The sequence below is a fragment of the Leuresthes tenuis genome, unplaced genomic scaffold (genome assembly GCF_036924035.1).
Source record: "Leuresthes tenuis unplaced genomic scaffold, fLeuTen1.0.hap1 SCAF_11, whole genome shotgun sequence".
Classification (NCBI taxonomy): Eukaryota; Metazoa; Chordata; class Actinopteri; order Atheriniformes; family Atherinopsidae; genus Leuresthes; species Leuresthes tenuis.
The window spans coordinates 18,876,729-18,893,763 of NW_027325365.1; the positions used below are offsets into that span (position 1 = coordinate 18,876,729).

At 42.9% G+C, this 17,035-nt stretch overlaps 2 protein-coding genes across 2 annotated transcripts; both read right to left on the reverse strand.

Moving 5' to 3' along the window:
• Positions 1–922: 922 nt before the first annotated feature.
• On the reverse strand, positions 923–4,678 carry LOC140318218 (rho-related GTP-binding protein RhoG-like). The gene is made up of 2 exons (XM_072395926.1): positions 4,597–4,678; positions 923–3,943 (listed from the first exon to the last, which is right to left on the reverse strand). Exon 2 carries the CDS (start codon positions 3,912–3,914, stop codon positions 3,339–3,341), a length of 576 nt encoding a protein of 191 aa, XP_072252027.1. The 5' UTR covers positions 3,915–3,943; positions 4,597–4,678; the 3' UTR covers positions 923–3,338.
• A 1,807-nt stretch (positions 4,679–6,485) lies between these two features.
• Positions 6,486–16,128, reverse strand: fhdc2 (FH2 domain containing 2). Its single transcript, XM_072395927.1, has 12 exons — positions 15,944–16,128; positions 14,352–14,918; positions 14,210–14,271; positions 12,590–12,692; positions 12,214–12,299; positions 11,880–11,980; positions 11,514–11,584; positions 11,202–11,309; positions 10,041–10,111; positions 9,463–9,580; positions 9,187–9,351; positions 6,486–9,078 (listed from the first exon to the last, which is right to left on the reverse strand). Exons 2-12 carry the CDS (start codon positions 14,796–14,798, stop codon positions 7,198–7,200), a joined length of 3,213 nt encoding a protein of 1,070 aa, XP_072252028.1. The 5' UTR covers positions 14,799–14,918; positions 15,944–16,128; the 3' UTR covers positions 6,486–7,197.
• Between the last annotated feature and the right edge of the window lie 907 nt (positions 16,129–17,035).

A 17,035-nucleotide genomic window follows, 5' to 3' on the forward strand; every position in this document is an offset into this window, starting at 1 on the left:
TTATGGAATGCTTTCCTGTCAGTTTCTGACACATTTACATGTATCAACTACTCTGCAGCCCATTTGCAGACAAATGGATGACCTTAACCGACCCAAGTGTCAGTAATCTGTCTGCCTCCATGAAAAGCGTGTTGCTGAAACAGCTCATCCGTTCTCATCTTGTTTAGCGATAACCCTGCTCAGTCAAGTGAGAAGGGAGGTTTTCACAACTCAACACTGGCTGAGTTCATTGTAACAATTCATCCTGCACCAACACAGGTCGTGACGCAACTTCTAGAAGCTGCAAGCACGCACGCAACGGTGTCCTCATTGTACAGCATTTACAGACAGACCACAGAGGAAACGGGCTCCGAATGATGCTGTGGCGATGTTTACACTGAGCCTTTGGTGGAGTTCAATACATCTGTCATTTGTCAGAGACACCACCCATAAAGGTCAAAGGAATTTTTCAGTAAGCAGCAGAAGTGAAGCCACAGAAACTGATTGAACGTGTTGGTGTCTGTGAAGCTGAACGGTGGCTCTCAAAGCCAGGTGGATACAGGCCATGTACAGAGGAAATAAATACATTTAAAACATTAGAGGATACAGGCTTTGAGGAATGATACTTATCAAAGATCATGAGGTTGAGCTAGAGAGATGTGTCCATCTAGTGTTTGGACACGGTAACTGACAGACCATGAACACGATAGAAAAATAGCTATAGTCAAGTGCTAAAGGAACTTAATGTGGTTTCCTGAGCTGAAAATATGAGTGGCTACACATAATAGTGTGATTCATTTTTTTCCCCTGCACCTCAGCATGACTTTGTTCCTCCATTGTTTCCCCATTGCTGTAATGAGCAGTAATGTGATGATCACACATAATTCATCAAGTGGCAAGTTATCTAATCAAAGGAAACTTTTGTCGCCAGAAAGCAAACCCATTTGGTTTTAGGCACCATTTTATTTGGCATAATTTAAAATCATTTCACTGTTAGTTCATTTATACAAATATGCTTTTGTTACTTATAAAACAATTACAAAGAGATTTCTACAAATCAAGTTCCCAGTGTAAAAGCGTAGTACCACGCACACGGTAGCATACAGCTCCAGGCCACAGACACAGAGCCCACAGGTGGATTTTCCACTCAAACAGCACCATCTGAGTGAAACTGGGACATTGCAAAAAAAAAGAAAGAAAGACAACGAGCTCACCACAGATGACAGTTTTACATGTCGTGCATATACATTCAACCCTCTACACACTCATTTGGGAAATTTCACACATCTTTTGGCAGATCTTAATCCGCATCACCGCTGTCAGTCATAACCTTGTGCTTATATTGCGCTTTACTTATTCTAGACTTACACAGACCACAAACTAAGTTGACTTATTGAAGATCCCACTTCGGAGCATAACTGACATAAGTACAATAAGAGGGCTGCTATTATTGCTGGTAGCTGTTAAGTACAAATGAACAACCAGAGGTTACAAAAATGTTTTGTTTTTGTTTTTTTAAATAAAAATGGAGAAAAAAAAACCTTCAATGTGACAAAGCGCCACCAACGCAGCGCTTGCTGTTTGAGTGAGTTGCGCTTGTGCTTTGCCCTCACTGCACCCTGCAGAGCAGGGATGTAAACCACAATCTGTTAAGAGGCGTGGGCCCGAGAACTCACAAATGCACACAGGCTTGCCGCGCAAGATGTCAGTTTAGCACCTGTGTCTCAGAAAAAGAGGCTGCAAGAAGAGAGCATTTACTGGCAGCAACTGCAGCAGTGAGCTTTTGAAAGAGTACGAAAAAAAAATCTGAATTGGTTGGACGAGTACTTAAAATGTCTCATCGTGCTGCGAGCACCTTTGGATTTGACACGGGATCACTGGCACTATCTTTGGTTTAGATAAGGCACCTGACCAATTTAAAGACTCCTTGCATATTGAACATAAATTTGTGACTTGGGCTAAAAAGGCTTTTGAGACAAAGCTTCTTCCCAGATGGGATGACACATGCCAAACCAAGACAATACAGAACAAGAAGTATACAGTCCAACGCAAGCCATTTGAAACACACTGTGGTCTCATATGCTACAGTGAACTGAATATGCAGTGGTTTTTGCCTGCCGACCTTTAGACAATAACGTAATTGACCAGGGAAGCATTCTGGAGTTTACTTTATCGTAGGTGATCATCAACAACAGCAAAAATACATTTTACTGATCAAATAAACATAGGCTATTACAAAAAATATATTCAACTTTGGCCATAACCGCACATGTAAGTTAAAAACATTTGAGGATTACGAAAAATCATTTACAGAGTAAATTCACTATTAGACAAAATACAGTCTCTTTGATGTTACCTTTTCAAAGAGGAATTCTTAGGCGTGATTTTAATGGCACTCAAAGCGAGCCACAGGAGTTCAGACATAGGCAGAAGGGAGCTGTGCTACTATCTGACTTCCTAACTATGTTGGCCCAAAAAAATCCTTTATGAGGATGGGTTAATTTTGCAGACGCCTTACGACACCCGCTCCTCTATTACTAAAGAGGGAGACTGGTCTGTTGCTCTTAATGGATCCGGCTTATCTCCAAAGGCCCATTGGCTCTACCAAGCGGAGAAGTTCAGAGAGCAGTGCAAGCGGCTGGAAGGGCAGCCTGCCAGACAGTTCTAGCATCTCGGACCGAGTATAAGAGGAACTGCAGCAAGACAATTTAACCTTTAATCTGTGCATTTGGTAAATGATTACTGGCATTTGTCCAAGAGTCATCACACCGTTTCTGGACTCAAGCTGCTTAAATTAAAACTTGTTCACCTTCTATATTGATGTTCATCACATCTGAATAGACAAGTCAAAGCATTTGAATGGTAACTTTGCTTGAGACTCATGAGATGCAACCTAGGTGAGAATATGAGGTAGTCATTAGTTCTCCACCTGAACAATGGCAGATCTCCTCTTTCCAGTCAAACATGGAAGCTTGCTTGTTTGGTTGGTTGGTTGGATTGGATGTTATGGCTTGTGGCAACCATGATCAGCTTTTTATAAGGCAAAGCAGGTAAGCTATAAATCAAGAACCAATGTAAAATTGAAAGTGTGTAAATATCAAAAGTTAAAAATTTAAGAAGAATAGAGGAGATAAGAGTCAATTGCCCTTATTTTGGCAAAGTCACTTTGGTGATCATGGCAACACAGTGGGATCCTCCAGGAGATCGGTGAGGAAGAAAGGAGTAACACAGGAGCTGAAAACTGACAAAGATGGTACTGTATGGAAGCAACCAGATGGTAACATTAAATTCCTTAGCCTTCCTTTGTGTCAGTGGATCCCCATCATCCCTCTCCATAGTCCAAATCTGGGAACCATTTATTACAACAGCACACACTTCTTGGAATTCTTTTTCGTGACTGGATACAACACTGCCCTCACAGCTTCAGCAAACACATCCCTGACACCATCCTGCAGCAAAGCAGAACACTCCATGTATTTAACAGCCCCAATCTGCTTGGCCAGGGTGTTGCCCTGCTGCTGGGTAGTAGGGGCCAGACCCTGCTCCTTTAGCTTCTTCACCGTTTCTGCATCGCTTCGCAGGTCTCTCTTGGTGCCCACCAGCAGAATGGGCACATTGGGGCAGTGGTGAGACACTTCAGGGTGCCACTTGTGCCTGACATTGGCATGAGAGGATGGGCTGCCGATGGAGAAGCATATGATGAAAACGTTGGTCTGGGGATAAGAGAGAGTACGCAAGCGGTCATACTCCTCTTGGCCTGCTGTGTCCCACAAGTTGAGGCTGACAGTACGGCCATCCACACTCATTTGAGCGCTGTAATTGTCAAACACCGTGGGAATGTACTCTTCTGGGAAGGCATTGGTTGTATAAGAGATGAGTAAGCAGGTTTTACCGACTGCCCCGTCGCCCACAACCACACACTTAATGGTCTGCATCCTGCAAACGACCACTGGGGCTGTAGCACCTGACAACAGGAAAAAAAAAATTAAAAACACCTGAGGAACTACCAGTTACAACTCTTCATACTGTGTAACATCAAGTATTTAATCGCCAGGTTAAGAAGAGAGCCCACTCCGAACACTCCATTCCCAGTGTGAGTGAGAGGTAATTACATTGAGGGTAAAAACGCTAAACCTGCAGGACTTTAACAAACACGTTCAACAGCTGTACAGCTTTTAACCCGGTTAGCAACGAGGCTAACCGTCGCCAGTATTAGCCCTTTGGCGCAGAGTTAATTACCGTTACATAGGTATACTACAGTCCCAGCAGTTCATCAATTAACAGGCGTTGAGAAAGTTGCCCTCTGTCTGGTCAGCGAATGTTTCTATATTGAAACGCACTTTTTTCTAGTGTTAATGAATTCTTGTTATTCACTTTTAATACTAGGCGTTCCCCCTGTGACTAGCATTAAGCTAAGGAACTAGCGCATTTGGTGGCTAACAAGCTAGCAAGTTAGCAAACAAGCCGAAAATTAATTTGAAAACACTAATTAAAAAGGTCTGTTTCTGTCCCCAAAACTTTTCAATAGTAACTCCAAAAATTTATATTTATTGTAATACATGTCTTAAGGATAATAATTTGTTGTAATGAAGAAATCTGAAGGACTTTGTGACTTACCGCCACTTGGCTTTCGATCTTTTCTTTTTTTTTTGCCTGGTCTAGTCAATCACAGCCGCATCCGGGGAGCTGTCCATTACGTAACAGTAGACGTCAGGAAGTAATGCACGCAGGTAATTGTAGTTTAATTTTGTAGCAGTTATTTGTATGACACTAGATGGCGTTGTTTAGCTTTTCTATTTTTCCTCACAATTGTTCAACCTCTCCTTGTTGGACAACCATGCTACGGCGTATATATCCTTGAAAAAAGATGCAGAATTAGAAAGAGTCGCTCACACAAGCTACAACCCACAGCATACTATAACCAATGCATTTACACTTTTAAGGTACCTGTATTTTACTTGAGTCATTGAGTAGTTATCTCATTCGAAGGTACCTTACAATATTTCAGAGGTTTGTCTGACTTTCGACAGGCTTACTTCTAAAATATGCATTATTACAATACAGAAAACATAACAATGGTTTGAAAATTAGATCCCAAAACTTGACAGTAACTGCCATGTATGTGTCAGTCAGTAAGTGGTATTATCTCTGGATGCAACGATTTTTCACAACAGGTTGCTCATACTTTCTTTCCAGTATTTATCTACTTTTTCTTATGTAAGATTTTGAATGTAGGAACTTATTTTGAATCATTTGTCTTTTTACTCTTTTTAGATAATACCCTTGCCTTGCTCCTCACTGGCACATGGTTAATTGTGTTACTTTGGAATTACTGATAAATCAGTGTAAATTGTAATTTGTCATTAAAATCAATATTGAAATATTCTTATATTCAATTTTTTAAAAAGCGCTCTGAAATTCTATAACTTTACAATAAATGATGGGTAAAAAGTAGAGTTTATTCCCCTTATTTATTTTTTTATGTAGCATAAGTTCCTTTTCAACACAGCTGAAAAAAGTCCCTAAAAAGTCCAGTGTCTACTTTGCAAATCTATTTGCAAAATTGAAACTGTTTGGTATGATATTTCCCCTCCAGCCAATGCTTGTTTTCTTCTTATAACACAACCTGATTTTCTTTGAATGTGAGCTGTTTCAATCCAGTCAATCTTAAGTGTAGTTTTGCAAACATCTCAAATGAACTCTCGAGAATCTGCTATGATTTTATCCTTTCGTGACCTAGCAACAACTGAAAGGCAGTGTGTTGTGGTGTGTTTTACGTACCACACATATAAAAAGGCCACAGACAACTCTGTTTCCATTGTTTTGGGCCTCATCCTTACAGCACTGGTCCTTAAACTCAAATATCGCTTCTTCACCTTCAGATTATAAGTGATATTCCGGTCATCATGCTCACTTGCCAGTGCTTTTATGTTATTGCAGAATACATGAAGCTTAAAGAAGAAGAAAAAAACGATCGCTGCTTTGAACTACTCAGTCTTGCACCCTTGGAGACCTGTTGATGATGTCACTCTATACACTGCACTAGGTTAAAAGGCCACCCTTGACCAACAACCGGAGACTGACGAACACAAAGAGGCACCAGTTTATTGCTTTTCCCAAGTGGTTTTGGCGTCACTGCAGACTACAAAGAGAGAATTCCCACTGAGACCCGACACCCACAGTCACTCTCCACCCCAACTCTTGTACCCCCCACAATTTTGCCGGGAGATTCCCTGGGACGTCTGTAGCATTTCCATGACAACAGCCGCTGAGAGGAGTGGGGGGTGAGTTTGTCAAGAGATGCAGCAAGAGTTTTGAGACGAGAGGGGGAGAAAAATGAGAGTGACAAGAAGACGGCAAGAGCAGCTATCAATATAGAGTACAGCCCATTAAACCATAAGGTCTCTAAGAAGGCGCTCACCTGAATACAAAACTTAAAAAAATAGCTATATATCATATGGGAACTTTTTAACGCAACTGAGGAGCACAGAATTATGACACAGAGATTCACAACTTTGTCTTTATTCATCTCTTCTTTATAACAAATCCACATAATATAGTAAATAATGCTATTTAATAAAGTTATAAATTTCTTTTTTTTATAAAATACAAAAAAAGACGACGTTGAAAGTAACCATCTCCTTTCAGCCTCCTCTTCAGTTTTTAAAGTGCATCAGAAGAATGAGGCCTCTAAACAAGAGCATGAACAGCTCCATATTGTACCAAGTTCGCTTTGAAAACACTGATGGTTAAGGAGAAGGGGCAGTGTTCACAACATTTGGACAACTTTCCTAAAAAAAGAAAATTTAAAAAGTCAAGCAAATCTACTTCTTTTTTTTTTCCAAACGAGAAAGATTCCCAACATTTTCCCAAAGTATAGCTCTTTTAAAACCCAGAGTGGCTACCACTTGGTCGGATTTTTTTTCAGGTGATTTAAGTGTTCACACTGTTCTACACATCAGAAGTTACAGTAAGACACATCTTTCGCTGCCCTATTGCCTGCAAAGGACACAAATAGGTGTAAAAAGAGGTAGATTGTAGAGGATCCACTGTCCTGCTACCGTATGAAATACAAGATAGAAAGTTTTCCGCAATGCTCTCAGCACTCAAATATACATATATTTCAATGAAGTAGAACTGATTTTAACTAAAGTTTAATTTAGGGCTGAAGGAGACCAGAAATCTATAAACACAGAGTCCATGGAGCATGGCCTCCCATCACCTCCACAGTGGCTGAGCTGCAGCGGCTCGAGGCACTTTGGGACCAGGTATTCTTGAAGATGTGGGGATTTTAGAGTTGGCAGGTGAGGTGTTTGTGCTTGTTGTATTGACAGTTTTATTTTGGGCAGCTGATATGACAGACGTGCGTATGGTCTTGGCTGTAGCAGAAGATGGGCTGTGGGTGGTTCGAGGCTGGGAGGGAACCTGACTCTCGGATTTCGGGGCGAGACGTTTGGACACACGGACAGGAGTACCTTTTATAAAGGCCGGCGGGTTGCTGCCAGAGACCTTCTCTATCTGCACAGCTCCTTCTGAAGTCCTGCGGGTCAAGGTGTACTTTTCTGGATTCTTTGACTCACTCGCTGTTTTTTCCCGTATGCTGCTACTTCGTTTCACCTCAGCCTGTACAGCAGTCGTCCGAGATGAGCGCATCGAGATGCTGCGAGGAATAGACAGCCGCGCAGGAGTAGATGGGTTTGTAGGGATTGAGGCTCCGTTTGAATGCTCAGTTTTGGAGCGCACCCTTGCAATACCTGTGCTATTGGAAGGAGCTGCACGTGACACAAGTCCCCTCTTGGCCCCTATTCCACTGCGTACAGGGATCTTCATGGTTCGCGTCTCCTTTGATGCTGGAGACACTGGGGTAGTCCCTTCTCGAAGCTCAACCTCCCTCTCCTTCCTCCACTTGGAGCAGAGGCTTGGTGTGGGTCGTGGGAGTGGGGAGGTCGGGGGTGACAAGGTCTCGTAGGATCGGAGGCCTTTCACCAGTGTGTGGCACTCCACTGTTTCACCTACACGCAAGTACGATCTGGCCATCTCCCTCTCAGCACTTGGCAAGTCAGAGGCCTCCTCTGGCTGTGACTGGCTGAACTCTGGTAGACAGGAGGGCATCCAGTTATTTCCCACAGGTGTGGAAACGACCTCTGAGTCCGTCTCTGTCGTTAAAGCTGTATCAGGCAAAGGCGTCGCGGCTTTTGTTTTGATGGATGTCATATCTTTTTCATCTGGGGATGATTGGGATTTGGTCTCAGATCTCGGCAGCTTCAACAGCCCAGTCTTGGTGTTACTATCAGAAAGTATTTTACTTGGATGAATAGACTCTTTTATAGCATCATTGACACAAGAGCTTTCAGTTTTACCCTGAGGAGGACAATTACTGTCTGTCACTGGCAGACCAAACCTATGTTTGTACGTGGAAGCCTGGCTTTTAACACATTTGGCTGGTGTCTCAGTATTTATAGCAGCAGAGTCTGTACTGGAACCATTCAGCGCCAGGTGTCGAGAAAAATCTTTTTCAAATCCTTTTACCTTGGGTTGGCTTTGTAGCATGTAGGAAATGCTCTCAGGCCCATATTGCTTCACTGTGAAACTACTTCCATGCAGAGAGGAACTAAATGTTGCAATGTGTGAATCTTTAATTGCTTCCATACTCAGGTTTGTTGCTCTCCTCCCTCTGACCTGAACAGTTTCTTGGTCAATGGGGGAGTATGTGCCATCAGTCTCTGGCGAGCTGCAGAGTACAGCACTGGTCTCAAGGTCAGAGGAGCTGTTTGAGTGACAGCTGGTTGACGTTGGGCTGCTGCCCAACACGGGGAAGCTCTTCAACGTGGACGAGTTGTGGAAATATATGTCGCTTTGGGGGCGGTGTGTGAATCTGTGGGAACCGGGGCTTCTCAGACTGCGACGACACCAAGAGTAGCTCAAGTTCTTCTCTAAAAGTTTCTCCAGCTCATCTTGGTTCTCCTGACCTCGAGGCTCTGTGGCAAGGCTCACGCTCAGATCCAGCCCAGTACACACAGCAAGAGAGCGACGCTTTTTCACCATCTCATGCTGACGTTCCAGACGTTTCTGCTCCTTCAGTTCACGTTCTTCATTTTCCTACAAAAAAACCCACGAACACACAAAAAAAAACAGGGAAAGCAGACAATTTGTCATTTTTTAATCCTTGAAGCAGTCAAACTTGTGCATTAGGCAACAGTGGCTAACCTGGACAGCTCTTTGGAAGCGATGGCAAAACAAATTAAAGACCCTGCAAGCCTCCTCTAGTTTAAAAGTGCTGTCATCTTCACAGAAGAACTCCACCAGAGCTTGACTCGACATCCTCATACCCTCCATCTCATCGTCTGCCGCCTTCAGACGCTCTTCAGCCCTCTGCACAGAGATGGAAAAACATGTCTTATCCCTGCTGTATCTTTCATGAGATTGCCTGATAAATTAGACATTAATTCGTAGACCGAGTACACATAAAACTGTGCTGTTTACCTCCAGAAAACTTTGTGTATGCTGCTCAATCTCTGCTTCAGTTTGTGTATTTGTCTTGAGGGAAGCCACTCTGTTTTTTAGCTTTGATAAGTCATCCAGCACAGCCTCCTCACACAACCTGCAGAGAAATACAATTATAATAGGCACTGTTTTGAAACAGACGGATAATCCGTCTGAATTAAGGTTGCACAACCAAAAGTAGGTAATAAATGAATGGACACGATCCAAAGCATCCAGGAATTCTTGGAAAATTATAGTGGCAGGGGTCAAATTGAGAATTCTCATAAAGAAAGTCATTCCTTTGCTCTTTTCTTTGGTAGAGAATGAAAGGACAGCAGTGCAAAACTCTCCAGCAGCTTTTACATTGGAGGTACCAGTGTTGTCTTAACCCACTTTCACTAAGGCAGCTAATTAAAGCTGGCAACTGGACTTCTTGGTGTGATAACAAAAATGCAATAGATTCCCTAGTTTTAGCAGACTACAAGGGGTACGGTTGTTATTGAGTAGGGTTTGTATATCCCCTCAGACATATTCCCTTGCCAGATCTGATAGGATCCAAATTTTGAGAAAAGACTGACCTGGAGGCGGAGCCAACATGGCCTAGTTGGCTGGGAAATGACAGTAAACTCTGGTCTTTTTTCACAGCTTCCTGTGGAGACAAACACAAACGATTATGAAGCCATTGTCTCAAATGAAGATGCACATCATTCACTAATGGTGACAAATTCATGCGCTCTGTGGAGCACTCTTCTTCTTCACTCTGTGGAGAGTTTCTCTGAGCTACGAGTGTTCATGGATGCGAAACCATTCGTCCAAGCAAAATTTATATTGATAGTAAATTTCCTGTACATTTTCAGTCAGTGGTGTTAACACTTTTTGACTTTGTAGCTCTAGCTTTTTCAAAATATTTCATTTATATTAACTACTGTGTATAAGAGACGGATGTAACATTGGGGTGATTAATGTGAAGCCAGTGGATTTAATAACTTAACCTGCATTCTGTCTGTTGGTCAGCAGGGGACAATTCCTTGTGTTGCGAAATATGATAAAATAAGACTTCATTGCCAGCTTACACTATGTCGAATACTAAAAGCTGAACAAATAATGACCTGACCTCACACAGGCACATTTTACAGACTTCTGCTCTGCAAAGTTAATTCCTATTGCACCAGTAGAAATTGTAGGTCACAGTCAGCAGTTGGAGGTCTTCTTTGCTGTGTGTTAAAGTTAAATTGCTATTTCTAGACACTGGCCATGTGAGGAGACACGTCAAAGGGTTCTGCCATTGCTGCAGGTATTTGACATCGGTTAGGTGTACAATGTGTACAACCCTGAGAGGAACAGTTTGTTTCTTCTTCATACACAACTGCTGCTCAGAAATCACAGACCCTGTGAGCCAGATGTGAACAATGCATTTCAACACTTCCAGCACTCCAGTCAGTTAAGTTCTTTGTTTTAACAGGTTTAGTACCTGATTACTCATTGTGACAATGCTGGTATGATTCCTGTCTGAACCAGTACTGTAGCTTCTCAGCCAAATTACTTTTGTCGGAACGCCCCTAATTATTTTTTTCTCTCTCCTTCTTGGTGTTATTGTGAGCAAGATACAAACTAGGTGCCATCCATCTTTAATATACAGTCACAACCTCTTGCGAGGTCACCTTACCATACCTCACTTCTCGAAATCATCATTCCTGACAAGTATTTCTATTAAACTGCATCAGAATTTCAGATCTTACCATAGCAACGAAATGCAGCAAATTCATGCCCGGCTTGTTGGCTTTGGTGTCAGCCAGTTTGAGCAGCGATGAAATCCGAAAACCAGCAGCATTCCCTGCGTAGCCACCCTGAGAAATTACAAAGAGGGGTCAGAACATACGCACATGACAACTTTAAACAAATAGTGAAATAAAACCCAGGTGGACAGCCGGAGTGACGCCCCTGAACACACACCCAGGACACTCGTCACTGGTGAATTGTACACAATAAATGGAACTGATTCGGCTTTTGCAAATTAAGAAGAAATAAAAAATGAATAAAAAAGCACTCACAGCATTCATGTAGTTTCCTGCTTTCAGCACCAAACGAAGGATAGAATGTAATTCTGGGCAACTCAGCAGCTCTAGGAGAGTCAAGAGAATTAATATTGAGATTAATATTGAGGCTTAAGGTTGTTGAAATATATGAGGATGAACTTTCATGCAGCATGAAACAAGTCAGCTACTTTTACAGAAAAGTATGATTTAATGCAAGTTTTTCCTAAATCATTAAGACATCCTTAAAGCTTAATACTTTATCTAATTTTCATTCTGGCATCTGACATCACCACACAAGACTAAACATGGGCATTTTAGCAGGCCAGCATTGTTCCAGATCTTAATGGCGGTGGAGTACACAACACCCTGCTGTTACTTTACCTCTGGCCGCCTCCCTCAGACATCTGGCTGCCACACACAGAGAGGTCACAGCCGGGTCGAACTCCTGTTGCAGGATCATTGCGTCCAAACGAAGTCGGAAACTGGTGAAAGAGTAAAGAAGGGAACCGACTGATCAAAGGGGATGTTTTGAGTGTTGATGGAGACTAAAAGGCACTAGAAACCAGTGATCTGTTAAACAAATATGCCATGACAAAGTGAGGAAGGCTGGTGCTATGTGAAAAACATGAAAGAGAAGTTTTAAAACTTAGAAATAATAAAAAAATTTGTCTATTGGGATATTTTTGCTCCTTTTTCAGTTTAGGGAGGGTTGTACCTGGGGACTTCCACCAACAGCAGCATGAAAAGATCAGGCTCTCCAAGGCAGCTCCGCTCCCCACTAAACCTCCTTAGGCGAGACTCCTGAGACAGATTATGAAGAGAGGATGAGTCAAAGCTGAAAAACAGCTTTCATTCAATTTGAAGAAGGAAAGGAAAAAAACAGCACACTGTTAAGAGTTCTGATATCGTTCAATGTCCTCCTTTTCTGGAGTCTGACCACTTCATACGACGTATGCCGTAATGGCAACTTTGATCATCCTAACCAAAGCCAGATGATAGGTAAGAGAAGCAGGAGAAAGGTTGGGGGTGGGGGTGGAGTGAAGGGTCACTGTTGTCACTTTTGTAGTTGTAGGCCAGAAAAAGCACTTTACCTCCTCACTGTCAGGCAGCAATTTGCAGAGCTCTGCAAGCTTCTCTGCTCCATAACGATCTCCAGCACCATGCCTTACATCTTCAACTATCTCCCGAGCAGGCCTGCAAAAATACGTTGACATGTTTTTTTACACATCATTTAACAAGCCAAACTCTCTTTAAGCTTGACAGAAGGTGTGATACTCCCAGAGAAACCTATAAGGCCTATTTTTCCAATGATTACACAACAGTAAAGCTCATCTAATTCATATAAGACAAAAGCGTCACGCAAGGATGGCAGATTGACGTCAACACTGGTGACGTAAAGGGCAAATAAAATGAAGTCATGCACAGGAGACATCTGAAAGAACTTGGGATGTCAAAGTGAAGAGCATAAACAGCCGAGTGACTGTTTAACCCTAGACTTTCTCAGAGTGACAAATGAGTTCTCTAATCGAGTAATTTTTCATCACCCTCTGCCCTCCAAATTCATCTTGCAGCCTGTCACACATAATCACACCAAGCTTATAGCCTTTCTCTGAAACAAAGTCTCTTCATTCATAGCTTACCATCCACAGCTAATCATTTAACATCAGCATATAGACATGTAAAGTAAATAAATCATTTTCTAAATGATTTATTCTTAGGCTTTCCTTTCTAGCAGAAATGTTATGATGTGTAAAGATCACTAAATGGAATGATACTTCAGTCTCAACTCAGACAAAGACAAACACAAAACTGGATTTTGTTTACTCTACACCCACATTCAAACGGTAGCTCTTTACAACAAAGAGCAAACGAGTGCCGCAAGAGACAAATGCTTGTGTACAGAGGAGGATCTTTCCACATAAAGACTTTCCCTGCATGTCTAGGCAAATCTGCTGTAAAAAGAAAACCATCAGACAGTTGAGAATGTCATGGTGGCATGACAATATCGCAACCCAGCAGTGTTGCACTGCCCCACTTGATGTAAAAATATGAATAAATCTTGCAAGATTTTCAACACAAAACGTTTGTCTCAGGCGTTTAACAGTATGTTAATGTAGTTGAATGATAATGAAAAAGCTATTTTCATCACAAAAAGTGCAGCTTTATTTGAGCCAGGCAAACAGGCTACTAAAGAGGCTTTAGAGTATGAATGAATATGATAAGCCACCGGTGGGGTCTCTCTTGGCAGGGGGTAGCTTTAAGATTAGACACTCTTTATAGGCACCAGCAGGTGTCAACTCTGACTCTTTAAGAGCCACTTACTCATCACCCTCCCTCAAAACCCAGCCCAGCTGCTCAGGGTGCACCCTCCCCTTTAATACACCAGACATCCCCTCTCCTGATGGGGCTTCACACTTCCGACACCAGGCCATACTGACATATGGCTGTATTTAATAGTTCAACTCAAGTAAACCACTGTCCCCCTGGGCACAGTTGTACTCATTTGACTTCTCTGTTCCTAAAAACTACTTTCAGTTTTCACTGAGTCGTTCACATGCGGGTAAAAAGAGTAGCACAGCTATTTCCAAGGACTACAGTTACAAGTCCAACCAAAAACAACAAATTGGGATATTCCCTTTTAATAAGCATGAAACTGTGGATGTTTCATCTGACCCGTGACGACAACATTAATAAGGAATTAAGAAGCTTACATCTTGAACTGGCGTAGAAATATTCCAATGTTCATACTGCGTTTAGAGTCCAACAGGGAAATCTGTAAAGAGATAGAGAGTATGTAAGAGCAAGTAAAAAGAAAGACAAATATTGTGTCTTTCCTCATTCTAATGATCTAACCTCTTCGGCGCTGTCCTGTGGGGATCTGCAGCGCAGGTGCGCAGAGCGCCGCCTCAGTGTGCTGATTCTGTCCCGTGGCTTGCTGTCCTTCTGACCAAACAACTCATCAAGGGAATGGAGATCTATGGGGAACTCGTCCTCTCCGGGGGCTGCCCCACTCCATACACTCTTCCTGCCCTCTACCTTCTCTTTGGGGATACAATCCCAGTTGAGCTTCCTCAGCCGGCTCCGGCGGACACTGTCTGCCCGGCTAAAAGGTGAGGAGGATGCAGGTGGGGGTGGGGGAGGTGGGGGAGGAGGAGGTGGGGGTGGCAGAGGGGTGACCTGCACCTGACATGACTCCATGGCCGTCACTTCCACAGCGTCAGGAGTAGCAGCTGGATTGGCAGGCTGAGTTCCATGAAAGGCACGAGATTCCTTGATGGCCACAGTCAGGCTGATGTGCATAGAGACTGTCTGGTTGGTTAGAGGATAGGGTTACAGTGGGTGAACAGGCTCTGCTGCTCTCCTCCAGTGACGTCTTCTCAAGTTTCCAGCGTACTCTTGTTCAAAGTTCGATCAGTAAGTCTGGGAAGCAAAACAGCAGAAAAGAAATCTTCTCTCAAATATTATGGATCAAATAATATGCCTCTGCTGTCATTATTAGCGCGACTTCAGTAAACAGAATGGCCCTGCTCTAAAAATCTAATCTGTGATTCAACTTCCAGTAGAGGTTCAAGGCATTTTTGCCAAAGTATTTGCTTGGCAAGATGTGGTCTCCCCATATGTGGGCTGTTTAAACAGCTTGTCCCATCCTGTTCAGTTTCACCTCACTGCTTGCACACACACACCTCCGCTCATGCCCTTTCCCTTCTAATTACAAATGATGTAGACACCACAGGCAAAGTGAGACATACATTTAACCACAAAGCTGAGAAATTAAGGGTCACAGATCACGTATCTAAAATATTCCCTCCTCGTTAAGGAAGCTTAACATGTGAAAACTGGCTGAACACAGTTGCACCAGCAAGTTTTATGCGGGATTAACATGCATCTGAGAATGACTCACAGGTTTCACGAGTCTGCTTTCAGGAAAACTCTTTAATCATCACATCGCTTTGGTCCTAGACTTGGCCAGAACACCTCCTCCCGTCCTCTCTCGCGGAGTCTGCAGGTCTCACTTTTGGGAAACTAATGGAGAGATGCGCTTCGCTGCCTGGCTGTTCCATGGGGAGCCACATGAGCGCGCTACAAAAAACCCCCGCCTGTGATATCAGTCTCCATCATTTTATAGATCTTTATCTTGACAAGTGAAAATGTCATCTGAAAAATTGTTCTGCTGAAGAGATCATCGGTATGATGACAACTTTAGGTAAAACTAAGCCATCACACGAATAAAAACGCAAAGAAATAGTAGGCCTATACAGCGTAATTTTCTTGAGATTTTCAAAGTTTTCATGTTGGCAAATTATGTGAGATAAGCAGCATCTCACAGCCTCGTGGTTTATATAGGTGAAATGTGGGTTATCCCACCATACGAAAAAATGTAAAACGCAGCAGCACTTGAATTCAAAGATGACAAAACGTTGTGCAAATCAGGTTGGTTGACTTACCTGCCGTTGACGATCTCACTTCTCCGATGAGGTGAGTCCAGAAGCTCAAATAAAAGTTCCAAACTTAATCTTAGTGCTGCGATAGATTTGCGCTTGTTTTATACAACTTCTTTATCCCGGTGACCTGTACCGTTCCATTCGCTGCAGTTTCTTGCGCTCCTCAACTTGCAGGGAAACTTCTACACTGTTAAACGCGAACGCGCAAGCGCGCGCACATACGCTGATATGCCTCTGTTGTATCCTCCCAGTTTTCCCATGGGCGGACTGAGTGTTTTCAGGTGGTTATCGTACACTCAATCCTGGGTCAACTTTCACCAGCATTTGGACTTGGAGGATGCCATGACATCGCTGAACGTACGGAATCCTTTGCACGTTGAAAACAATTTGATAAAACTGTTAAGATCCTCAAATGGCTCAATCTGAAATGAGTGCCTCCTCTTTTAAATCTTGAGAGTTAATTGCTTTAATGCCTTTACTTCTCATACAGTGGTTTTGGGACATTTGAATTCCTGATAATATTGCAGATGAAAGCTTGTCCAACAACTGAAGCTGTCCAGAAAACTTGATATGTATCTTTTTCAGACTAATCATCATAGTGGGCAGGACTCTGATCTGTGATTGGTGCAGAGGGCCTTGATCATGCTTAGGGGACAACCTGAGAGAGGCAGCAGATGGCTATCAGACATGGGAAATGATGTCTGTATTTCCTCTCTGTACCAAGAATGACACATGGGTGAAAGCCAAGAAGCTAGAAGTTGCCTCAGGGTGCTGAAATGCCCAGGGTTCTGGGATGCAGACCCATAACACCGACCTTTCATCTAAGGTGCTGGAGCACTGCTGGCCCATGTCACCTGGTGCTCCCAAGTCCGGCTCAGGTAGCCCCATTTACAGACCCTGCTGACAGGCGGTCCTCAACACTTCTTGGGCAGGAGTAATTAGCAGGTTATGACCCTAAAGATTAGTCTTTTATTGTGTCTGAGCCGTGGGGCACGGTATAGCGTATCGTGCCAGAGTAAACCTTGCTCAGGAAACTTCACTTTCTATTCAGTCACTCACTTCACAGTGCACTTCTCAGAATACAAGGAAATGCCT